Source organism: Peromyscus leucopus, chromosome 1 (assembly GCF_004664715.2).
Source record: "Peromyscus leucopus breed LL Stock chromosome 1, UCI_PerLeu_2.1, whole genome shotgun sequence".
Classification (NCBI taxonomy): Eukaryota; Metazoa; Chordata; class Mammalia; order Rodentia; family Cricetidae; genus Peromyscus; species Peromyscus leucopus.
Genome location: NC_051063.1, coordinates 520,586 through 546,613, shown reverse-complemented (window position 1 = coordinate 546,613; position 26,028 = coordinate 520,586). Strand labels below are relative to the sequence as shown.

The 26,028-nt window shown below is 49.0% G+C and overlaps 1 protein-coding gene across 1 annotated transcript; it reads left to right on the top strand.

The window, feature by feature from the left end:
- The first annotated feature begins 6,662 nt into the window (after positions 1-6,662).
- Sall4 (spalt like transcription factor 4) lies at positions 6,663-25,542 on the top strand. Its single transcript, XM_028859023.2, is given in 5 exon segments — positions 6,663-6,999; positions 17,302-17,993; positions 17,995-19,672; positions 21,009-21,289; positions 23,499-25,542. Coding segments are annotated over 5 exon segments (3,192 nt in total). The 5' UTR covers positions 6,663-6,881; the 3' UTR covers positions 23,922-25,542.
- Positions 25,543-26,028: the final 486 nt, after the last annotated feature.

The window sequence follows — 26,028 nt, the reverse complement described above, 5'->3', positions numbered from 1 at the left end:
AAACCTGGTATATAGACTTGCAGCCATCTGTCTGCCTCTGCCTCCCTGAATACTGGAATTACATTTGTGGGTCACTGCATCTGATTCTTTTAGAAGTTTTTAAAATTAGTATGTATTAATGGGTCTCATCACGGTTTCATACATGTATGTTATATATATATATATATATATATATATATATATATATATATATATTCATTTATTTATTTTTATAGTAGGGTCTCCTTGTGTAGCCTTGGCTGATCTGGAACTCACTATGTAGACCAGGCTGGCCTTGAACTCACACAGACCCTCCTGTCTCTGCCTCTTATCCCACTGTACATTATATATTTCCATCGTATTTATTCTTCTTTATCCTTTCTTGTCCCTTCCCTCCCTCCTTACCTCCATCTCTCCCTCCCTTCCTTTTCCAAATTAGCCTCTCCTCTACTACATTCTTATGTGTATGTACACTTGCACGCTCGACTGTGCAGATGTGTGTGAGACCTAGTGAGCTTCTTTAGGGAGCTTACTGGAACACAGCTGAGAATTCCTTTACAGACACATGATGAAATCACTTGTGGTCATCCAACTGAAAAGACTGTCTCTTTTCTATCAATTGCTAACTGTGTAGAGACCCTCAGAGAAGGGTGGACCTCCAGCTCCTTCCCCATGCCTAACTTTTAGTCATTCCCATAAAAATAATACTTTAGGGCGGCAGTGGTGCATGCCTCTAATCCCAGCACTTGGGAGGCAGAGCAGGTGGATTTCTGTGAGTTTGAGGCCAGCCTGGTCTACAGACAGGCACCAAAACTACACAGAAAAACTCTGTCTTGGAAAAAAAAAATACTTTAGAGCTGAGAGAATGCAGCTTAGTCAGTAAAAGGCTCACCCAGCTTTCACAAAGTCCTGGGCTTGATCCTCAGCTCAGAATAAAAAGCAGGCATGGTGGTACATACCTGAAATCTTAGCCCTGAAGATCGGAGACAGGAGAATCAGAAGTTCAAAGTTACTCTCAGCTACACAGGGGGTATAAAGCCAATTGGGGTAACATGAGATCCTGTTTTAAAACAAAACAAAGGTCTAGAGGGCTGCTCTTCCAGAGGACCTGTGTTGGGTCCTCAGCACCCACACAATGGCTCTCAACTGTTTGTAACTTCAGTCCCAGGGGATCCAACACTCTCTTCTGACCTCTGCCAGCACTGTGCACTAGCAATGCACACACACACACACACACACACACACACACACACGGAGGCAAAACACCCCTACACAAGCAAAACAAAACAGATACTTCATTTAATGCCAACGTGGTGGCACACATCTGTATTCTTGGCACTCAGGAGGCTAAGAGAGAAGGATCAAGAGTTTAAGACCAGTTACCAGGCTGGTGTCACACACCTTTAATTCTAGCACCTGGGAGGTAGAGATAGATGGATTTTTGTGAATTCAGGGCCAGCCTGGTCTAAATAGTGGGTAGCAGGCCAGCCAAGGCTACATGGCAAAACCCTGTCTAAAATAACACCACTCAGATAAGCTTTACACACTGTTAAGTTATCATCAAATGCCTTTTGCCATAAGCACACAGTTTGGTGATTCCTAGCTCATTTCTATATTTGTGTAGCCACACCACAATTCAGTTTGCAATTGTTCTTTTATCCCAGTTATAATAAAATACTTCCCATGAAACTTCCCACTTGAGAGCTCCGGAAGTCTGGTTTGGGAGGATTAAGTGCATTCAACCTCTAGGTTCCCTTTTGAAAAGGTATTTTTTGTTTGTTTGTGTTTTTTGTTTTTTGAGACATGGTTTCTCTGAGTAACCTCCACTGTCCTGGAAATCACTCTGTAGACCAGGCGGGCCTCAAACTCACAGAGATCCGCCTGGCTCTGCCTCCTGAGTGCTGGGATTAAAAGCGTGCATCACCACCGCCCGGCTCTAAAAGTAAATCTTATTGCAAAGGCTTAAGGAACATATTCGATACCGGCACCGGGAGCAGAGCCCTCCAACCCCAGCATGTGGGAGGCAGAGGCAGGGGAATCAGAAATTCAAGGGCAGCCTGGGCAATAAATATGAGACTCTTTTTTATTTAAAAAAAAAAAAAGAAGAAGAGGAAGAGAAGAAGAAGAAGAAAGAAAGAAAGAAAGGAAGGAAGGAAGGAAGGAAGGAAGGAAGGAAGGAAGGAAGGAAGGAAGGAAGGAAGGAAAAAAATTGGGGTTTTTGGGTGACCTTGGTTGCAGAGCCCTCCACAGCACGTGAGAGGCCCTAGGTTTGATCTCTGGTACCCAGAGGCGGGGGAGGGAAGAGATTACAGGGCACTAACTAGGTGGTGTATATAGAGAGTGAAGAGGTTGCCAAAGTGAAGTGGGTTAACCAATACCCAATCCACCTCTGTGTTAAATACGGTTAAAAACCCCTAATTTATCCAGATGCTTGTCCTTGCACATCTGGAGCCCTTGCCTGGTAGGTCCTGTAGACTCCTCTCTGAAACCTACAGTGCTTGCCTTTGTGACTGACTGGCTTGTTACATTTAGCATAATGTCAAGGCTCACTCACATCATAGCATGTCTCAGAACGGCCTTCCTTCCTTCCTTCTATTTTTAGTCTTTTGGATTTTTTTTTTTTTTTTTTTTTTTTTTTTTTTTTTTTTTTTAGAGACAGGGTCTGACTATATAGCCCTGGCTGTCCTGGAACTCAAGACCAGACTGGCCTCAAACTCACAAAGATCTGCCTGCCTCTGCTTCCTAAGTACTGGTATTAAAGATGAGCGCCACTACGCCCAGCTTGAAGAAATGGCCTTCCTTTTAAAGGCTGAACGATATTTCCACATTGTGTTTATCCATTCATCCCTCGATGGACATCTGGGCTACTGCTGCCTTTTAAATATTGTGAACAATTCAGCTATAAACATAGACATCTGAACAGCTCTCTGAGACCTTGCTCATGGCTTTTTCATATAATTCCACTTTTAATTTTAAGGAATTGCCAATAGCCATCTGTAATGCCTGTGCCATTTCACGTACTCCCTGCTCCCCAATCATTGCCTTCAACACTTTACTTTATACCCAGGGTCCCTAGAGTCATAATCATTGGCTCATTGTTATTATTATTGTGACTTCTGTGTCCTATTACTGCAGCTGAGTGCAAAGGACGCAGTGGTGAGGCCACCAACCCTGACGGAGGCTGCCGTGTGAGAGACCATCCAAAAGACATCCTCACTCTCCTGCTTACAATGAAGAACTGGAGGATGCTGGAAAACATCATATATCAAAAGTGCAGGGGCTGGGACGTGGCTTAGTTGGAGTGCTTGCCCAGCAAGCACAAAGCCCTGGGTTCCACCCCAGCACTGCTTAAATGGGGCATTCTGGCGCATGCCTTTCATCTTAGCCCTTGGGAAGTGGAGGCAGGAGAATGAGAAGTTCACAGCCATCCTTGGCCATATATTGAGTTGGAGGCCAGTCTTTCTCCAATAAAATGAAACACAAACAAGGGCTAGAAAGATGGCTTAGCTTCTGAAGATGCTTGCTGCCGTGCCTGAGGACTTGGGTTCGACCCCCGAGCCCGACATGGTAGAAGGAGCTAGCACTTGGGAATCTGAGGCAGGAAGATTGCCACAAGTTTGAGGGCAGCCTGGGCTACATGAGACCCTGTCTCACCCTCCACCCAATAGAAACCTGTCCTAAATCTTGAGCTATAGCCTATGCCATAAGAGGAAAGAATCCTTCCTAGATAGTGGGTACCAAAGGAGGCAGGGAGGAGAAGTTGGACAAATAAGGGACCTAATGTGGAAGGAGGAAGGCTGGGTTTAGGGAGGGACATGATCAGAAGAGGGGGGGGGGACGACCGGCGCTCAGGAGTGTGCTAGATAAGAGGTAGTGGTTGGTGGAGAGACTGAGACCCCCATACCCCAGTCAGAAAGTTCCTGAATGCACAATTCTGCACTTGGTTGATATTCAAGGTCATCCTTACCTGCGGAGGAAGCCAGACACCTGTGACCCCAGTATCTGAGGTGGAAACAGGAGGGTCATCCTTGGCTACACAGCGCATTGAATGCCAGCCTGATCAAACAAATAAATAGTTAAATACTGTGCCTGAGGGAGAGATGAGCCTCCATGGCTGCAGGAGTAAAATGGGGTTATACACCCCAAATCTCTCTCTGAACAGTAGAGGTTCGGCATTCACAGACAGCTGAATCACCTACTAGTTATCAACTTTGTGGAGAAGTATTGCCTAGAACCAATCCTCAAAACAACCGGTCTTTGCAAGTCCGGTCACCCAACAGAAGATATTGCCCCAGTTTTTCCTAAACCACCCAGGGCTTTTGGCTGCTTAAGGCATTCTAAGCCATGAAATGATAACTTTGGATTAGGGACTTGCTTTCCACTCTTCGCCCTCCACTTCTGCTCCCCTCTCAAGGCTTATTCCAGTCCTCTGCTGGTTTCTGGCTGTGGTTCACGAAATGGAGAGAGCTGATGAACACAAGCATGCTTAGTAGTCATGGTGTCTCATGCCTGTAATCCAAGCACAGGTATGTATGTGTGTGTTAGTGTGTGAAGCTATGAGTACCAGGAGCTCAAAGCCACCTGTGCCACGTGAGACATTGTATAAAAAAAACCCAAATAAAATACTACTGTCAGAATGGAGAGATGGTTCAGTGGTTAAGAGCACTAGCTGCTCTTCCATTGGACCTGAGTTTGGTTCCCAGCACCCACAAGGCAGCTCACAGCCCACACAAACTGTAACTCCAGTTCCACCCTCACACAGACATACATGCAGACAAAGCACCAGTTTACATGAGATAAAAAACAAGAAACAAAACAAAACGAAAAAAAGGAAAAAACTATTGTGCTCTGTCTGCTTCCTTCTGATTTTACCTTTTCTTTTCTTTGAGACAGGAACTTCTCTCAAACTTGCGGTCTTCCTTCCTCAGCCTCCTCCTGAAAATTATTATTAATTATTATCATCATTATTACCATTGTGATTGAAATGGCCCAATGGTCCCGCCTCATTCTAAGGCAGATATGGCTGCCATGCTTTAACTATCACTAGCAAGATAAAGGAGAGAACTATATTACAGAATGTCTTCCTTAAAGGGCTCATCTTTCTTGAGCTGTAAACTGTACATTCCTTTAGATTTGTGAGTAACTGCGCCTGCCCGGCTCCCTTCCCAGAAAGGTGTTGGGAATATCAGTAGATTAGGCAGAGGGCAGGTGTTAATTTGCCTCTGACTCAGTATCAGAATCCTAAGTGCTTTTATGTAGCATGAAAATGAATTCTTCCCTGTCAACTCCACCCTGGCTTGAAAGGGGCTATCTTATTTGTTTTAGATGTTGTCCTTCAAGTAATTCAAAATATGTTCCAGAAGACTGGCCAAAATTGGAAGTCAGGCGTTTCCTCTATAAGGTCTTATCCGTAGCTACCCATATAAAATCATGTTCCAGCTGATTTATTCAGCTTTGGTTTGTCCAAAGGCGCAGGTGAACATGCTCATGAGGCCAGGCTCCTCTTTACCCTTTCTCCCTCACCAGCTTCTTAGAAACAGGAAACCTGAGAAATAGCTAACCAAAAAAAAAAAAAAAAAAAAAAACCAAACCGCAAAGCACAAAGATGGACGAAAGGTTGATGTCTGCCCAGTCCCTTATAAGGAAGGAAATGCCAAATAAGAACCCACATATCCAGGGGGCTGATAGGGACACCACAGAAGGAAGGCTCATCAGCCGAGCCGAGTAGTATTTTATACTTCACCACCGAGCTTATACACTGGACAAGAGAGTTAGCCAATTAAATTTACGAGATTTGTGAAGTATAATTTTATATCCACACACATCCCTTTAGGAAATTCCAGGCATCCCTCAATCAGGATCATACAACCTCTAACAGAGGTGGCCTTTTCTGTAAGCGGGTCTGCATTGCAAAATGTCCTAGTAACCAGTGAGTACAAACACTCGGGTACCTCCTGGACGCCCCGTTTCCCACAGCGGACTGAAGCCGCTTCTGTGAAAGAAACGGCAACTGCTCCCTGTTCTGGAATCATCTCTGACGAAGTTTGCTTTTAATCTGTCAGTTCTACAGTTAGCAGACAGGGGCTGAGAAGTACCTTTTAAAATTCAGAAATTTTACATTGTAATAACAAACCCATGCTCGTGAATATTAATCCCGAGGCTATTACTCAGCATTTTAAGGAGGCAAGTTGTGGTGGGGACGAATAGTGTGAAATTGGGTAGGGGGGTGGGGTGTAGCTTGAAGAGTTGGGATGGGCAGAAGGCCGCGCGTACCACACCGGCCACTCCGGCAGCCTTCGAACCGCAATTTAAATTTTTGAATAAAAAACCTGGAAAGGTTGATTTTAGAGGTAAAAATTGAATCTAAGTACTTTTCTGTGAAGGGAGAGACCTTCTTTTTCAGCTGGTAGTTATCAACCACGCCAATTACTACAGTAATATTTTTGGAGCGCATTTCCAAGACACATCGGTTCTAGAACTTTCATGTCCAGCCCTGGTTTTCAATAAACCTATTTCCCCGCTTTTTCTTCTCTGGTCCCAGCACACGGATAGTGGCGGCGAGGATGGTCCCCTCCGAGTCGGTCCACGCCCCGGCCAATCTGAGCCCGGATGCTAATTAGCTACGCTTCCCTGATGAACACGCCTTTGTCACATGTAGGGCCGGACTACAAGGCCCAGCATGCCTCGCCCCTCCCTGATCAATGAGGGCTTATTTAAATGATCTCTGAGGTCTTGGACCCAGGCCAATCAGCTGTCAGGGCTCATGATAAATCGCAATGCATTATTGATAATAATAATTACTGGGACATGCGCGTTCCGGCCGAAGGGGGGTAAAATTTCCCAACTCCAGGAATTGGTGGCAAGTCACCAGGGGCTCTTCCCGGCGCCCCGATGCGCGCACCATGTCGAGGCGCAAGCAGGCGAAGCCCCAGCACATCAACTCGGAGGAGGGCCAGGGCGAGCAGCCGCTGCAGCAGCCGAGTCCCGACCTCGCAGAGGCGCCGGCGGCGGAGGAACCGGGTGAGTGCGGCTGCGGCCCCGTCCGTGCGCCCGTCTGTCCGTGCGTCCCGGGAGGGTGCTCCCAGCACCGCCGTGCGTCCCTCGAGGGCGCGGGTTCCGGGAGCAGATTCTGGAACGGGGATTCCGGACTCCGTTCCGGGAAAGGAGAGACGGAGGGAGGGAAGTAGCTCAATTCCACCCCCTCATAAAAGTTTCCCCCAATTCTTTCTTATGGTGAAGTTGGTCCCCCATTTTCCCTCTGCCTCTCTCTCCCTCCAGCTTGCCTCTCCTTGTCCTCAGTCCCATAATTGGTTTCCCTCGCCTCGATACACAAGCACCCCCCCTCCCCAACCCCGGTAACTTAGGCTTCCCTCTCCCACACTTTCTGGTGGCGCCGCTTTTAAAAGAAAGAGACCCCCCAAGTCTTCCCACCCTCTCTGCCACCCCCTTGGGAGCCCCTGGGGGGGCGCAGCTCTGGGGGACCCCCCCGAGGAGGGCGATCTGTTGCACGCGCCCCTCCCAGGCCGAGTGGGGGGAGGGGGCGCGACCTCTCCCCACCCCCAGGCCGGGGTGCGGGCCACCCGCGCAGCATAGAGGGCGGGGGAGGCTACTTGGTTTAGTTCCCTTTGGGGGCTTTTATTTTATTTTTTTGTAGTTTTATGTATTTTGTTTACTTTTTTTTCTGTTTTCCGCCTTTCCCCCGGGGCTACGCCGCCTGCTGCCGATCCTCGCCCTAACCTTTCGGGGCCTGACCTCCAGCCATCTTTGATTTCCGACTATCTAAAAATAACAGTGGCCAGCGGGAGGGTGCTGCCGGGGCCCGGGTGGAGGGTGCATGGTCACCCCCGCCGGATTACACCTTCGCCGTTTTATTTATTTATTTTTTTGCACGAATCCCTCGGGCGGCACTGCTCAGCACACGCCCGGGAGGTGAAAGGGGAGAGGTCGGGCTGCGGTTGACCCGGCCCGCGCCTCCGCGGAGTTCAGGACCTCGGCGCGGCCGTGAGCTGCGGGCGAGCGCCTTCCCAGCCGGTCTCTACCAGCCCCTCGCCCCAGCCCGCCGGACTGTCGCCGGAGAAATTGGGAACGTGGGGGAGGGGGTCCCCCTGGGCCTCCCGCCCGATTCCAGCTCTCCGCGCTTGGTGGGCGGTGCGCGGCAGCGGCGGATTCTGCGCGCTCAACTGGGACGCTCCCGCTTTCCCGGCAGTGCGTTCCTACTTTTCCGCAACTTCCCGAGTTTATCAAGAGTTCAGTGAGCTTCCACCCCATTGTATCCCTACCCCCCAGGGCAAATGGAAAGGTCGTTGCTTGGTCGAGGGAGTGGATGTGAGTTTTGGGGCGTCGGACCATCCCACATCATAGGGCCCGGCAGCTGGGATGGACTCTTTGTGCCTTGGCCAGGGGAGCTGGGTCGGGGGGGGGGGTGGGGGGGACGGGGACTGATCGAGGAGAGGCTGGGTCGCTTGGTCCACCTGGAACAAAAGGGTTAACCCTAAGCCCGCCTGCTTCCTCGGGAGAGGAGGGGCGAGCTCCCAGCCCTGACCCCTCCCCTGGTCCTGCGCTGACCTCCCATCCCCCTCCATTTGGGTGAGCGCATACTAGCGTGGTTTTTGTGTGTTTAGACCATGGTTTGCATTCTGGGGGGGGGCGTGGATGAGTAGCTTGCTATAGAAGGGCTTCCGAAATCTCCGCCGGCTGCAGTCGCGGTTAACCTGGCTGCGCCCTGAGGCCGCTGGGCGCGCGCTGCTACAGCGGTTTGGGAAGCGTTTTCTGCGGATCACCCGCGGTCCGATCCCGGCCGCTAAGCGCTCTGGCGCCCTCTGGAGACCTCTGGAAACGGGTCATGTGCGGACCGGGACACACACCTGGTGAGTGAGGCAAGCTGGGCCCCGAGATCTGCACCCGGGGCATCTCGGCGGGGTCCCTACCTTCCCCATCTCCATTTGTACGTGTGGGAGAATTCTTAGAACGTATTTGCGGAGCCCTAGCTTGTGGCCTTGGAGAAGGACTTTTATTTTTTTTAAAATTTAATGGCTGCATTTTGGGATCAGTCTCAGTATCGATAGATGATTAAAATCTTTGCGAAGCGTTTGGATCCCTCGCGGTCAGTCTTTGGAGAATGCAGTTTTCGAGCTAAGAAAATGAAATCCGGGCAATAATTAGCAGATCAAAAAATCTGCAGGTGGTCGAAGAGAGAGGGGGCTTACAGTACTTAGAGGAAAATTAGCATTTTCTCAAAAGGGTTCCAAATGCCCTTTGTGCTAAACTGGATTACAACCTTCAGCTATTACCATTCCCAGGTTTTTAGTAATTTAGCTCCTGTTTCCAGCCTCTATTGACCTGCCTGTGCTGGCTTTAGTTAACGTTTCAAGTGAATTTAGAGTTCCCCAAAGGGGGAGGGGGCTGTAATTTGCAGAGGACCTTTTTTATTCATTAAATTGCATGTAAAATGCATTCCCTCACCCTCAATGGTGCACGGCCGCTAGAAAACGACACTTGGTCATTGGGATGAGGGGTTAGCAGGCTCCCATCTAGGTAGGGGACTGGGGGACCATTTTGGGCGCTGAGGCTTGGTTAGTTTCGCATTTCCGCCTTTTGGATGTAAAGTGTCAAATGGGAGTTTGGGAGAAAAGATTTTGGCAAGATTTGGTAAGAGGGTCAGCATTCCATTCTGGGGATAGCCTTGCCTAGGTGGATCCTCTACCCGCCCCCTGCCCCCGCCGGCTTTGGGTACTACTAGTGTACACGGGCAGTGAAAACATGGGCCATAGAAGCGTATTGTGTGTTGGGAGTGTGATCAGTAACTTTGTTCAAGATGTTCTTACTAGTACTAGAAACATGTTGTGTGCCAGACCCCAGGCTGGGACCTTGCGAGACTTTACCGTTAATCCATAGAACTGAAGTAGCTTTGGAATTTTACTCACTGGAAAGTTAATGGAGGCTACCCGGGTGGCATGGCCTGGTGCATGGTTTTGCTCCAACTTGATTTTAGCCTTCCTCGAATCCATGGGGGGCCTAGAGCAACTGGTGATGGGATGGTCACCTCTGTAAGAGGTGGCCATGGGTAGGGGTTGAAGCTGATTTGTTTTGGTCCGCTTTTCTCCCACACAGGGTCTGTCTGTGTGACCATAACCATCCCAGCCTCTCCAGTGTTCTGGGCTCCTGTCTCTGCCCCCACTGCTGGGATTGGAAGCTGTAGCCAGCCCCCCTTCGGACTTTTCAAATCGCCCTTAGAAGCTGTGGGTGATGGGACCCCCGGGAAACAATCAGAACTAAAACACTTTGGGTTCATTTCTCGGGAGCATGTGATTTGAAAAAATGAGGAATAGGAAATGAATTGAGGAGGTTACTAATCACTTTAATCTGTACGTTTTTTAACAAACACACCTGAACATGTTAAAGCCTTGGAGACAGGCTGGAGACAGACAGCTTCTCATTTCCAGGGAGAGAGACCTCTGCTCTGTCTTGGAGTGTGCAAGCTTGTTCATCCAGTTGAGGCAGGAGGTGACAGGGCATCCCTTATTTGGATAAGGTTTATTTTGAGCCTTTGGCCCTTACAAAATTCATTTTTTTTTTTATTTTGTGTGCTGCCACAATTACAATGTGTATGTGGAGGTCGGAAGCTAGCTGATCTAACTCGTTAGATGTGGTAGCAAGTGTCTTTACACACTGAGCCATTCCAGTGGCTCTCCCTTTAAAAATCTTTTCCATGGGGCCCCTGAACTTTGATCCATGACTGCTTTTAATTTTTGTGGGTTTTTTGATTAAGTAGAGACTTAAATATCGGGTCAAATCTGATCTCTACACCTAGATTTCTAGGCTTCTATATGCTATATGAAACTGGTTTTTAAAAAAAAAGCCCCTACAGCTGGGTCAATAATACCCAGAGACATAATTCCTTTTTGTTTTTTGGTAAGCACTTATCCTGGAGGTAGGGCTGGGCCTAAGATACGGTGTGCCTTAGGTAAGCTGCTCATTGTCATTCTTCTAATACAGGACCAGTAACAGATAAGCAAAGCCTGAGTCGCCAGGCTTTTATCGAGATCTACAGATTTTATTTTATTTTTTAACTGTTTGAGTGTCTCCAGCCAGGGATTGGCCTCCTGGCTGATTAGCTTTCTTCCTATACAATAGTAAGCGTATTTTCCATCCATCTGGCCGAGATTGAATCTGAGACCCCTGCTGGGTTTACTGCATTCTTCCAACTTACTGGATAACTAGATGCTGGAGAGATAACATTCCTAAAATTCGGGGTGGGGGTTGGAAGCCTGGCTTGCTGGCGCTATCCCTGTGGACTTTGGCTTCCCTTTCCTTCAGGCTAACTTAAGCATAGCCAGCAATTGTTCCTAACAGGGTCCTCTTACTCCTTGGCAAATACTGGTCCCACTATTTGCCGATGGTGGAATGGACCGAGTTTTTTTTTTTCTTTTTTTTTTACTGCCTAAGCAAACAGCGGCTGCAGTTTTTAAGTGGGATGTTGCTGGTGCAGTGAGCAGCCAGGCTGGAGGGAGAGAGGCTGGCTTTGGGGCTTGTGTATACAGTGAAGGCAGTTGGCATCCTGGCTGTAAATCACTTGGAACTGGTGGGTCCTTCTGGAGCAGAGGTGCTTAACCTTTTGTGCCATAGGTTCCTTCCCAGCCCAGTGTTAAGATGCACAGAATACTAGGGAACGAAGTACGGTGATCAGCGAACAGACATTTAGTCCTTATCACCCCACCCCCCCAGATTCTTGAAAATGGCAAAGGTGAGCTGGTGCTCCTGGCTATTGTTTCTGGCCGGTTCTCCCCTAAACAATGCAGTCTGAGAACTATTTACATGGTATTTGCATTGCATGTGGGTATGTTAAGTCCTGGAGATTAAAGATTGGGGGTTGGAGATACTGCTCAGTGGGAGAGGCTCTCCCCAGCTGGTGTGAGGGCTTGGGCTCCATACCCAGTGTGGGGGTGGGGGTCCTACCAGAGGGTGAGCTGGTAGTAACAGACAGGACCCCTCTGAGCCTCTGCCTTTGGAGTCTACAGGATCCATCCCCTTTACTGATATTAGGGGAATATTGTAGTAACGTGTACCCCTTTATTAATAAAATGGCAGGTCTGGTATCCTGTCTGCCAGTCAAATGCCACAGTTATCCAGAAGGTGCAGGAGCCATAGCACTCTGAGAACACTTGTAGTTTCTGGTTTTGACAGTCTTAGGTGCTGTTCATAACTAGGTCTCAAGGCCCTTACGTGCCTGACTGAAAGAAATACTAGATCTTAGATAACTTTAATGGATCCCAGGTTAAGACTGCTGCCTTAGAGTTGGGTACAGTAGTACACGCTAATAATAAATGCCAGTACTTGGGAAGCCGAGGCAGGAGGCTTGCCAGGAATTCGGGGTCAGCTTAAGCTACATAGTGAGTTCAAAGACAGCCGAGGCTACATAGCTAGACCTTGTCTCAAAACAAAATTTAAAGATGCCTGCTTCAGAATCGGAAGAGTCTGGTTATTGGTATGTACGAGGTCCACAAACGCTTGATGCGAACATTTCGTGAAGGATGAAGCAGTTAAGTGAGAAATGGAAAAACTCTCCAGAAACTGATGCAATACATTTTAAGATGTAGCTCTGGTTACTTAATTCTTGCTGAACCTTAGTATCTAGTCTACATCTGCAAAATGGGTTCAAAGATACTTCAATTGCCTAACTAACAAAGATGGCCTAGTTATGGTATGGTGTGGCTGTGCTTGGAGAATGCTTTGGCCTTTTAAAGACAGATGGGGATGTCATCTAATTGGTAGAGTGCTTGCTTGAAGCTAAGCTGTAGGGTCCATCTTCAGCCTTTCAGAAAACTTAAAACTAGATATGGTTGGTGTTGCGTGCATTCTAATATTCTAGCACTAGGAAGCTGGAAGCTGGAGATTGGAAGTTGAAGGTCATCTGGACAAGCATTGGAGGGCAGTCTAGACACTTGACCCAGCCTCAGGAGAGAGCAGAATGGAATGAATGGTCCGTGCATCAGTGGTTTCCAGAGTGGGTGATGTGCAAAGGCAGAATGGAGACAGTACTTCCCTGGAAGCGCTTGCACTCTACCCTAGTTGGTGCCAGTTTGAAAGAGACCTTCTGGCCGTGGTGGTGAAGAACGAACGCCCTTAACCCCAGCACTTAGGAGGCAGAGGCAGGGGGATCTCTGAGTTCTAAGACAAACTGTTCTACAAAGCGAGTTCCAGGACAGCTGTGGCTACAGTTTTCTATCCCAGGCTCCCAGGCCTTGTCTAGGAGGCAGGAGTTTCACTTCCCTGTAGACATTTATGTTTTTATACACCCACCCTGCCCAGCCTGTTTCCTGCCTTTCAGAAAATTCCTTTCTCTCCTAAAAATTCTTGGGCAGCAAGGCCTGAAGTGCTGAAGTATTATAATCTTGGTTGAGGCACAAACGGAAGATTGAGGCTGCCTGGGCTACAGTGAATTCAGGGCCAGTGTGGCCTGTGAACGCTCAGTTCAAACAACAGGGAAAGTGGTGCAGCCAGGCCTAGTGGCCTTCAATCCCTGAGCTCGGGAGGCAGAGGCAGGCGGATCTGAGTTCGAGGCCAGCCTGGTCTTCAGAGCGAGTTCCAGGACAGCTGGGGGTACACAGAGAACCTCTTCTCTAAAAACAAAACAAAACAACAAACAAGGCAAACTCATGTTCTCCTAGAGAAGACAGAGTTGTTCTTGGGTATATTTTTCTCAGGTGGGGGTGCCCAATAGCACCATGACCGGTACTGAAGAAGGAGTCTAACGTAATTTTTCTGGTTTACTCTTCATTTATCTAACTGGAAACTTGAGAGACCAAGAGCTGTTGGTGTTGCCGTGTGCTGAGGCAGAGGATAATTTTCATATTGTCAGCCGTGCAGGGAAGTTGTACGCCTTCATGTGTGGCTGCCTACCTTTCTGCCTGTTCCTCCCAGAGGAGGTTTTTTTTTTTTTTTAAGATTTATTTATTTAATTAAAAAATTTTAGAGTTTCTCTGTGTAGCCCTGGCTATCGTGGAACTAGCTCTGTAGACCAGGCTGGCCTTGAACTTGAGATCCACCTGCCTCTTCCTCCTGAGTGCTGGGACATGTGCCGCCGCTGCCGCCGCCACCACCACCACCACCACCACCACCACCACCACCACCACCACCGACACCAGCTGATTATTTTACTAATTGCATTTTTTTGCTTTGAGTCCGACTGTTCATGCCTGGTGCTTGATGGGGAGGAGGGTGTTGGATCTTCTTGAACTAGAGTTAAGTTACAGCAACCATGAGGGTGCTGGGAATCGAACCCTGGTCCTCTGGAAGAAGAGCAAGCACTCTTTTGAGCCGATCTGATGCTGGAGTCATGAAATGGGATTGACTGAGCAGAATTGGTGCAAAAGCTGTTCACTGCTTGGGCACTATCCTGAAAGGTGTGATATCAAGACAAGGTGTCTAGGTAGCCCAGACTGACCCTGAAAGACTTAAGGCAGGGTCCCTAGTGTCCCCTTCCTTGTGCAGTAAGAACTGCAGAGTAATGTTTGAGGCATGGCTTGAAGTCACTGGTCTGAGGACCCAGTTGCATTACATTTATGAGGACTTCTTTGTCGTTCGTTCGTGTGTGTGTTGTGTGTGTGTGTGTGTGTGTGTGTGTGTGTGTGTGATGTCTATGCAGCACCTACAGGTGAGGAGGGTATCAGATCCCCTGGAACTGGAGTTACAGATAGTTTTGAGCTATCGTGTGGGTGCTGGGGGTTGAACCCAGGTCCAGTGCTCTTAACCACTGAGCCATCTCTCTGGCCCCTTGATAAACATTCTTAAGGTGTAAGTCTAATACTTGGAACTTGGTACCTTGGCATTCCAATGTTTCGGGTTATTGTCCCTTCCCTCGGCCACGCACGCCTCATAACGTTCCATCCTGTCACTCAGTTGAGAGTTTTATTAAGGCTGTGCTAGATTGAACTTGGCAGCCTTGTCGGTCAAAAACCAAGGATTTTGCTGTGATGCAGCGTAGCGCTAGGGTGCTTCCCCAGCCTGTGAGGCTCTAGGTTGCATTCATAGGATCCACTCTCCCCCTCCACAGGTGTAGATCCTGCACTTGGGAGGAAGAGGCAGGAGGATGAGGATATGACTGGCCAATGTGAGAGTCTCAGAAAACAGTATTGAAGACTCACTCAATCTAGGCCTGTCTGATGGCTCAGCTGGTTAAGATGTACCAGTGAATGGAGGAGAGAAGCAACCCTCACAAGTTGTCCTGACTTCCATTCATGGAATTGCACGAGCAAACCCATGCACGAGGTCACCGACAGACAAATAATTAAGGGAGAAAGGACTCAGAACCTTAAACACTAGTCTGTTGAAAGGCCAAGTAGGAGAGCCCTGACTTCTTCTGTATTTAATGTCGTAGGAGTCGGATGGTAGCAGGTAGCGGAATACTGGGGTGTTGGCCTTCCATTTCTTTCTTTTTGGTTTTTCTAGACAGGGTTTCTCTGTGTAGCCGTGGCTGTCCTGGAACTCACTCTGTAGACCAGGCTGGCCTCAAACTCACAGAGATCCGCCTGCCTCTGCCTCCTGAGTGCTGGGATTAAAGGTGTGCACCAGACCTCCTCCCATTTCTTGTTTCTATTTTTTACATAAAGGCTTGCGGATCCTGACTGGTACACAGCAGACTTCCCATTGAGAGGACTGGAGTCTGTCTGCACACATCACCAGTTTATGTCATTAGTTTTTCCCAGGTAGAGAAATTTTAGAGAGATTCTTGTCCTTTGCACATTCACCAGGTGGACTGTGTCCTATATTCCAAGTGCGAATGTGGTACCGGGGATTGAACCCAGAACTTCTTGCATGCTGGTCCAGCTCTCTACCACCGAGCTATATCCCTGAATCGAGCCTGTCTCACTTAGTTAACTATCTGGCCTTTACTGCTCCATACCAGCCTGTCTTTGGATTTTTGTTTTTGAGACAGGGTCTCACTGAATGGCCTGGAACTTGCTATGTAGACCAGGCTGGTCTTGGACTCAGAGATCTGGCTGCCTTTGCCTTCCAAGTGCTGGGATTAAAAAGGTGGTCCCCAAGGCCCAACTACCAGGCTGGCTTTGAACTCATGATCCTCTAGCCTCAGCCCCTCCCCCCCATCCCTAAATATCACAGACTTGCCTAATCCGGGATGGATTGGTAGTCCTGGCAGCACCTTTGAACTTGTCACCCTTGGGTGATGTATGCTTACCGCCTGGGTTGAATGTGATTTACTATATTCCATTTTACTTGGGTCATGGTGGAAGATCAGTTAGGATTTGACCCAGTTTCAATGTCCTTGGTATTGACTGTCCTCTATTGGCCTTTCTAGGGATTAATGGGGGTTGGCTTAACAGCCATCTAGTAATGGCACATGGCTATAATCCTGGCACCTGGGAGGCTGAGGTGGGGTTGCTGTAAATTCAGTGCTAGCCTAGACTACAAAGTAAGAGCCTTAGTAAGATAGCTGGGTATCCTGTGTTGCTGTGACTACCACGAGGTAAACTAGCTTGTCCTCTGTTGCTGCACCTAACGACAGGTTGGGTAGCAGCAGTTGATGCGTTGTCACAGGTGTGGAAGGTCTGAGTTTAGGTGACAGGGTTCCTCCTAGAGGCTCTGGGAAACTAATAAGGTTCCTGTGAATGGTGGTTCCTGTGAATGGTGGTTCCTGTGAATGGTGGTTCTTGGTGAAGCCCCTTGACTCCATCTCTGCCGTGGCCTTCTCAAGTCCCCGGTCGCTGTGACTATGTCTTGTTTCACTGGTCCCTATTTTTCCTCTTGGAGTGATGCTGTACTCTAGCTTAAGACCCAGCCTAAGCTAGGCTCGTGCCCTTCATCCCAGCCCTTGGGAGGCAGAGCCAGGCGGATCTCTGTGAGTTCAAGGCCAGCCTGGTCTACAGAGCCAGATCTAGGACAGGCACCAAAACTACACAGAGAAACCCTGTCTCAAAAAAAAAAAAAAAAAAAAAAAAAGAAGATCCAGCCTAATGTTTGCCAAAGACCCCCCTGTCCAAGCTGGGCATGGTAACAGACGCTTGTAATCCCAGTACTCTGGAAGCAGAGGCAAGGAGGGTTAGGAGTTCCAAGCCAGCCTCAGCTACAAAGCCAGTTTGGGGCTGCCTGCGCTAAGTGAGACTATAAAAAAAGACTCCATCCAGGTAAAGTCGTGCACACAGACAGGCATGGGGTGTGTGTCTTCTAGGGGAGATGTGAGTCTCATTACACCGTTTAGGTCATTCAGGCTGTAGGGACTTTGTCCCGTACACAGTCTTCCTGAATCAGGACTGGTGGTCACTCCAGGTCCCTTTTCAGTGCTTACCCTTTTCTCTCCTTGCACAGGTGCTCCAGTGAACTCCCTAGGGAATGGCGACGGAGTGACAGAGGCCGCGGTCCCGGTCCCGGTGAAGCGCCTCCGGCGGGAGGAGACTCACATCTGTGAGAAGTGCTGTGCTGAGTTCTTCAGTCTCTCTGAGTTCATGGAACACAATAAAAGTTGCCCTAAAAATCCTCCCGTCCTCATCATGAATGACAGTGAGGGGCCAGTGCCTTCAGAGGACTTCCCCAGAGCTGTCCTCAGCCACCATCCGGACAGCCCAAGCAATAAGGACAGTCCCCAGGACGGCAGCAGCAGCAGCTCAGGGGACTTGAAGGAAAAGCTGGGCACAGACTCCATCCTGTACTTAAAGACAGAGCCCACTCTGCCCACCACACCCCAGGACATAAGCTACTTACCCAAAGGCAAAGTGGCCAACACCAATGTGACTCTGCAGGCGCTCCGCGGCACCAAGGTGGCGGTGAACCAGCGGAGTGCGGATGCCCCTGCAGCGCCTGTCCCGGTTGCCCACAGCATCCCGTGGGTCCTGGAGCAGATCCTGTGTCTGCAGCAGCAGCAGCTCCAGCAGATCCAGCTCACAGAACAAATCCGTATCCAGGTGAACATGTGGGCTGCGCACGCCCTCCACTCTGGAGTGGCCGGTGCCGACACTCTGAAGGCCTTAAGCAACCATGTGTCTCAGCAGGTGTCCGTATCCCCAGCAGGTGTCCGCAGCTGTGGCCCTGCTCAGCCAGAAATCCTCAAACCCGGCTCTGTCTCTAGATGCCTTGAAACCAGCCAAACTACCTCATGCCAGTGTCCCCTCTACAGCAAACTCGTTGTCTCCGGGGTTTACGCCCTTCACCTTGAAGCCTGATGGGACTCGGGTTCTCCCCAACTTCATGTCTCGTCTCCCAAGTGCCCTGCTACCTCAGACCCCGGGCTCTGTGCTTCTTCAGAGTCCCTTCTCAACCGTGGCACTCGATCCATCCAAGAAAGGAAAGGGGAAGCCCCCAAACATCTCCGCGGCTGCGTTGGATGTCAAGGCCAAGGACGAGGCCATCCTCGGCAAACACAAGTGTAAGTACTGTAGCAAGGTTTTCGGGACCGATAGTTCCCTGCAGATCCACCTCCGCTCCCACACCGGAGAGAGACCTTACGTGTGCTCTGTCTGTGGTCACCGATTCACCACCAAGGGCAACCTCAAGGTACATTTCCACCGACACCCTCAGGTGAAGGCAAACCCCCAGCTGTTTGCCGAATTCCAGGACAAAGTGGCGGGAGGCACCGGCGCCCCCTATTCACTCTCTGTCCCCATCCCTGTAGATGAATCGAGTCTGTCTGTAGACACTGAACCTGTCCATGTCACAGGAACCCCTTCCATAGGGCTACCTCAAAAGCTCACTTCAGGGCCTAACCCCAAGGACCTCATGGGTGGCTCCCTGCCCAACGACATGCAGCCAGGGCCTTCTCCAGAAAATGAGGTGGGACTTCCACTACTTGGGGTGGGGCTGGTGCATAATCCCCCAAGGGTTGGGGTCTTCCAGGGGAGTGGGACCCCAGAGCCAGGATCGGAGACTCTGAAATTGCAGCAGCTTGTGGAGAACATTGACAAGGCCACTACCGACCCCAACGAGTGTCTCGTTTGTCACCGAGTGCTCAGCTGTCAGAGTTCCCTCAAGATGCATTACCGTACCCACACAGGGGAGAGACCGTTCCAATGCAAGATCTGTGGCCGGGCCTTCTCCACCAAAGGCAATCTGAAGACGCACCTTGGGGTGCACCGGACCAACACCGCCGTAAAAACGCAACACTCGTGTCCCATCTGCCAGAAGAAGTTCACCAATGCCGTCATGTTACAGCAACATATCCGGATGCACATGGGTGGCCAGATCCCTAACACGCCCCTGCCGGAGAGTCCCTGCGACTTTACAGGTCCTGAGCCCATGGCCATTAGTGAGAACGGCGGTGCCAATGCCGTCTGCCAGGAAGACATGGTGGAAAGGGTTGAAGCAGATGGCATCTGTCCCCAGGATGGACCCAGTATCTCTTCAAAGGTCTCCACGTCCGTTCCCAGTACCCACCTGGTGTCACCCATTCTGGGCTTTTCTGTGATGGCTCCCCTGGACGCCCAGGGAAAGGGGACTCCTCACCCTCTGGGCCTGCAGAGGCAGAGCAGCCGGGAAAACGGCTTGGTGGAGAGCGACAACTGCCTGACCAATGACTCGTCCTCGTTCCTGGGTGACCAGGAGTGCCAGAGCCGAAGCCCAGATACCACGGAGACCATGTGCTTCCAGGCCGTGTCCCCTGCCGGTAGCCAAGCCGAGAGCGTCAAGTCCCGGTCTCCTGAGGTGAACAAGGCTGAGGGCGTCGAGAGCGGCCGCATTGACGTGGAAGGTGATGAAGCTTTGGATGTCACTTAATGTCCCTTTGGGGCTCAAGGTCACCAGGAAAGGAGCCTGGGTTGAACTTGACAGTGTGACTTGAAGAGGTTTCTATAGGGCAATTAGCTAGTCTGTACTTCCGGGTAGAGGGACCTGGTAGGCTTTCTATTTGTTTATCATAGGTCATGCAGGCTGAGTGTGGACAGCATGGGTGTTGGTTTTCTTTGAAATTTTTTATATTTATTTTTTAGTTTGATCCCCTGGGTAGATGTGTTTGGGGAAGTAGGCATTGTTTGGACCATGGAAATCAAGCAGTAGTTGCTTGGAACTGAGGTCCTGCTAGGAAACACAGTGCTCACATATGAAGACTATACCTTATGTTAGATGTATCAATTAGGATGTCTATTGATCCAGAATACCTCATTAGAATCACAGAAAATGCCTGGATATGGTGTGAAGGTGGTGACTTCGTTTATTGTGGTGCTGGAACCCAGGATGTCTTTTCTCTGGGCAACAGCCCCCTAACCTCCATCCTTTTAATTTTATTTTTTAAAGTAGGGTCTCACTATGTAGACCAGGATGCCTTCAAACTTGAGATCACCTGCCTCCTCGACCTCTTAGGTACTGGGATTAAAGGCATGCACCACCATATCTGGCTTTTTTTCAGGGGGTTGGGTAGGACACTGGCCTGAATTGATTGTGCAGTTAAGGTGATCCTTGAACTCCACCCTCCTGCCTCTACCTCCCAGCAAAGTAGCTGAGATAAGCCCAAACCCTGACAATAATATTTTATTCTGAGACTTGGATGTTATCTGCACACATATTCTGTTACCTGTGCTTTAAAGCATAAAAAAAGGCAAATTTTCCCAAGTATTTGAGTTTTATTTTTTTGTGTAAATAAGAACTCAAAGAGGTCAGGTTTGTATTAACGATCTGAGTTCAGGTCTCCATGTAAAAGGCCAGGCATGCAGGGATTCGCTTAGAACTGGTGCTGGCTGGTTGGAGACGAAGCTCACTGGCCAGTAGCCTAGCCCACTTACGGATACTCTAGATCCATGAGAGACCCTGTCTCAAAGACCTGATTGGTAACAGGAACAGCCAAGGCTGCCTTTGAACTTCCACACCACACTTCCATGTGCAGCGACAGACAGACAGACAGACAGACACACACACACACACACACACACACACACACACACACACACAGAATTCTAAGTGAGCTGCTATGGATTGGACTATAATTGTAAGCTACTCAGCTCACTTAGACGGTGGTTGCGGAGGGTTGGTTTTAAATAGTGAGGTGGACATTAGATGATGGAGGTTTCTCTCTTTCCCCCTCTCCACATTAGGTCGTACCAGCATCCCGTCAACATTTATCCGAGCACAGCCCACCTATGTCAAAGTTGAAGTTCCTGGCACCTTTGTGGGACCCTCTAGCTTGTCCTCAGGCATGACGCCTTTGCTAGCGGCCCAGCCACGCCGACAGGCCAAGCAACACTGCTGTACCCGGTGTGGAAAGAACTTCTCATCTGCCAGTGCTCTCCAGATCCATGAGCGCACGCACACGGGAGAAAAGCCTTTTGTCTGCAACATATGTGGGCGAGCCTTCACTACTAAAGGCAACCTGAAGGTGCGTTCTGATGACGGTGTTGATGAGCACGGATTGATTGGTGTGTGACGTCTCTGGATAGAAAATATCAGTCAGTTTATGGTGTCTTGGGCCTTTTCATCCCCCAGACACAGAAGCAAGGGGGGATTCTCTTTGAGTTGGAGGCCAACCTGGTCTACACAGCAAGTTCCAGGCCGGCTAAGGCTACACAGTAGGACCCTGTCTCAAAAAGAATGGGATGGGGCTAGGGTGCAGTTCAGCGGTAGAGTGCTGGGTTAACATCCGCAAGCTCTGAGCTCCAGCCACAGCACCACTAAAGGGAAAACCTACTGTAGTCCTGCCTTTACCCTAGCACTGGGAAGGCAGAGACAGAGAGGCAAGTGTATCTCTGAGGCTAGCCTAGTCTACACAGGGAATTCCAAGACAGCCAGGCCTACACAGATCCTGTTTAAAAACAAAAAACAGAAGAGAAAAAGAAAAACCAGGGTACAGCAACATCTCAGCCATCACGTGAAGCTTTTATTTTGGGAGAAAAGGTAGGTGTTCCAGGCTGGCCTCATTAATGAACTTGAACTTATAACCTTGCGGCACCTCCTGACTGCTAGTGTGACAGACTACCACCAAACCTAGTTTTTATTTGGTCTAGTGTCTTGCTAAGGATCGAACCCAGAGTCTTATGGTTGCTAGGTAAGTTGCTAGGTAAGCTGTTTTGTGTCTCTGGAGCCTCGGCTGGTTTAAACTCATCCTCCTGACTGCTGGGATTATAGGTGTGAGCACAAGTGTTTTGCCTGTGTGTGTGTATGTGTACCACGTCTGTGCCTTGTACTTGTGGAGGTCAGAGGAAGGTAATCAATCAGAAGTAATTGATGCTTTGAGCTTCCCTGTGTGTTCTGGAGTTGAACTCGGGCCCTGTGAGGGCCACACGGGCTCCTAACTGCTCCACCGTCTTTCTAGTCCCAGACTAGGATGCTTTTGACCTTGGTGAGATAAAAAAGCATTGTGGTTAGGTGCGGTGAATCAAACCTGTAATCCCAATACTCTAGATATAGCTCAGGGCTAAAAAGCATTTACTGTTCTTGCAGAGGCTCCCAGTTCAGATCTCAGTACCTATGTGGGATGCCTCTCTCCACTTGGTGTTGGAGACACTGGTTTCATTCAGGAGTGTGTTTGATCTCCTGCACTACAAGAAAAGTTTCAGTTATTGTGGAGTGTAGCTGGTCTTGAGGTACTTGCCTAGTATTCCTAAAAGCCCTTGGGGTATCCCTAGCTCCTTCTAAAGCAGGCTTAGTGCTTCCAGTTCTTGAGAGGTGAAGGTGTGGGGGTGGGGAGAATGAGTATCCAATGTTAGTCTCAGCTAGGAGAGACTCTGTCTCTCTTTTTTGTTTTTCCTCCCAAGACACAGGGCCTCTCTAGCTCAGGCTGTCCTGGAACTCGCTCTGTAGACCAGGTTGTCCTTGAACTCACAGAGATTCACCTGCCTCTGCCTCCCAAGTGCTAGGATTAAAGGCGCGTGCCATCACTGCCCAGCCTAAATTACTTTCTGAGTAATATTTCCATTTGCATACCTGTGAGATTGACATGTAGTGAGAGAAGTTCATGCCTCCTTTCCCCCACAGTAGGGTTTGTAAAAGTAACAGTAATATGGGGCCGAGAATCTCACAGTGGACAGTCCCATGAATCTCAGCTGGGACAGCCTGCTTACACAGCGCTTTTCCATGTCACTGCTACTCAGTTAAGTGTGATGTTCTGGCCCAGAACAGGTCTGTGAATTCATAGGTGTTAACATTGGCAATGATGTCTGATGAGAAGTAGACGTTTATGTAAATGTACCTGTGAATGGCTAGGCAGATGTGGCTGGAGGGTTTCCCTACCCTTATTAATGTTGGTAGGGTGTTGGGCATAGGGTGGCTAGACTGTTCTCTCCTCCTCTTTCCTGATACACATTCAGACATGCTCTCAAACAGCCCAGAAACCTGAATTGATTATTTTCTGGCTTATTGATACAAGGTCTCACTATGTAGCTCAGGCTGCCCTTGAACTCAAGGCGGTACTGTACTACCTCTTAAAAGCTTCTCCACCACCCCTGGTCTAATTTCTAAGAAAAAGGATGTGATTATGAAGGTTGGATGGTGTGCACCATTTGGAGGTGAACGAGCATATGGAGATGGACTCAGGCTTTCGGACAGGCAGGGGACTTTATCTGATGAACCCTCTTTGCTGTCCCCCACAGGTACACTACACGACACACGGGGCTAACAATAACTCCGCCCGGCGTGGCAGGAAGCTGGCCATAGAGAACACTGTGGCTGTGCTAGGAGCAGAAGGCAAGAGAGTGTCTGAGATGTTTCCCAAGGAACTCCTGTCCCCCACCGTGAGTGTCGACCCTGCCACGTGGAACCAGTATACCAGCGTCCTCAATGGGGGCCTGGCCATGAAGACCAATGAGATCTCTGTGATCCAGAGCGGAGGCATCCCCACCCTGCCAGTGTCCCTGGGGGCCAGCTCCGTGGTGAGCAGCGCCACACTTTCCAAGCTCGATGGCTCTCAGTCTGCTGTGAGTGGGAACGTGGAGAAGCCTGCTGCTGTTCCCGATGGTGTGGCCAAGCACCAGTTCCCCCACTTCCTGGAAGAAAACAAGATCGCAGTCAGCTAAGGCCAAAGAGGGGAGTAGCTGGAGTGAGATCTGCTTCCTTGTTTAGTTTTCTTACCGTCTTCTGCTTTTTCTCTTCCTGATATGCAAGTGATGTTTACACTTGTGACCATAGCCTTGGGCAGTTCTAAGGTCTTAATTGTTGCTATGCTGCTTTCCAAAAAATCAAAATAAAACAAAAGAAAAAAAGAAGAAAAAAAAGAAAGAAAGTTGAAAAACAGAACTAAAAAAAAGGACTTAAGTTTTGGGATAGAAGCGGGTTTGAAGAGTAGCTTTGTTACTTGGGATAAACTGTATACTGGAGGCTTTGTGTGACCTCGTGGCTGTTTCCAAAGACTGCACCTGTTTCAAAGTGAAACAGTTGGGACAAATTGGACCACAGTGGAAGCGATTACTTACCTCAGTCCAGGGGTAAGGGTGCTGTGTGCTTCCATGGTGACTAATGCGGGTAAATGGACACATTTGTAGGGACCCTGTGTTCATCTTCTGTTGTTGAATGTACTTTAAGAGAAAGAAATGAAACCTCAGAAAAACTAAGGTGGTCCAATTAGCCCACTTGCTCCAACCTGAGAACCTCTGTAGGATGCCCTCCACACACTGACCCTGGTCCCCAGGGAGCCCACCTCTTACCCTGATGCTTATTTAAACCGGTTTGGAGTCCCAAGAGCACCACCTGCTCCCCCCTTCTCCCACAAACCACCTTCTCCCCAGACCCTGGAGTGGCCGGGCACCAGAGAGGGGAACCTCAGGTGACTTCGGGTGGTTCTACCGTGCCCCACTGCATTGCCGAAGTTCTTCGTGTTCCTTCTTAGGGGCAAACTGACCAGGGCCAGTCTCCTCCCCGCTCCACCGGGCCTCTTCTGTTGTTACTTCAGTTTCCTTATCCCAAGTCTGGGAGGTTTCCACGTCACCCACCCTCTGCCATGATGAAGGTTAGTTATATCATAGAGATAGGCAAGTCTTGGGTGTGAGGGCTTTAATTTATCTACCTCATTTATTTTTATTTTTATAGCCCAAAAGTAAAAAAAAAAAAAAAAGTCTATTTTGCTATTTTGTGACCGCAAAGTATTCCCAGGTCTTAAACCTAAGAGTTAATGTGGTGAGAAGGGCCAGTTGTTCATTCAAGATGTCTCCATGGTTGGTTCTGGGCTTTTTTTTTAATTATTATTATTATTATTATATTTTTGTACATGTAATAATTTTGAGCAGCTGTTGTAACAGTGTTCGGATGGTTTAATGAGGAAGGAGGGACTTAATCTCTCTAGCTCCTGGGTAGATTTCTCCCTGCCCTGTGAAATGCCATTGCCAAAATGAGGGCGGAGCCTCGTCCGCCAGTCTCCTGCCCATTCTTTGTTCTTGCACCTGATTTAGGATCCAAAACTTTTTTTTTTTTTTTTTTTTTTTGCCAAGTTGTGCCTTTCCTTCTGGGATTGTAAGTGACCTAGTGACAAAAGTGGTCGCTGGTTCGCTTGTTCAGCTGTTTACACTGTGAAGTGGATATTGTTACAGAGAACACACCAGCCATGGCTTTTCTCACACCCTGTGAATGAATGTGTGAACTACGCTGTAGTTTTACCTGCTGATGCTGTCTGTCCGAAAATAAATTTTGAATGTTTTTTTTTTTCCTCCCACCAGGCTTGTGTGTAAGTTTTTTCTGGTATGTTCTACTTGTATTAGCACTCCCCTGGTTCTTAAAGAGTCCGAAATGTATGTAGTTAGGTCCGTTCTGGATGTGTGTGTGTGTGTGTGTGGTGGGGAGCATAAAGTCAGCCTGCTGCTTGGTGCGTGAACTTCGGGGTCATTCTTCAGGTCTGTGTCCACCTTGGGTGTATTCATTTTGCATTTGTGTGTGTGTGTGTGTGTGTGTGTGTGTGTGTGTATTCAGTCTGGTCTAGATTTATTTATTATGTATTCAGTGTTCTGCCTGCACATATCCCTGCAGGCCAAACGAGTACACCAGTTCTCATTACAGATGATTGTGAGCCACCATGTGGCTGCTGGGAATTGAACTCGGGACCTCTGGAAGAACAACCAGTGCTCTAAACCTCTGAGCCATCTCTCCAGCCCCAAGTTTTATTTTGTTTTTGATACAGGGTCTCTAGAAGCACAG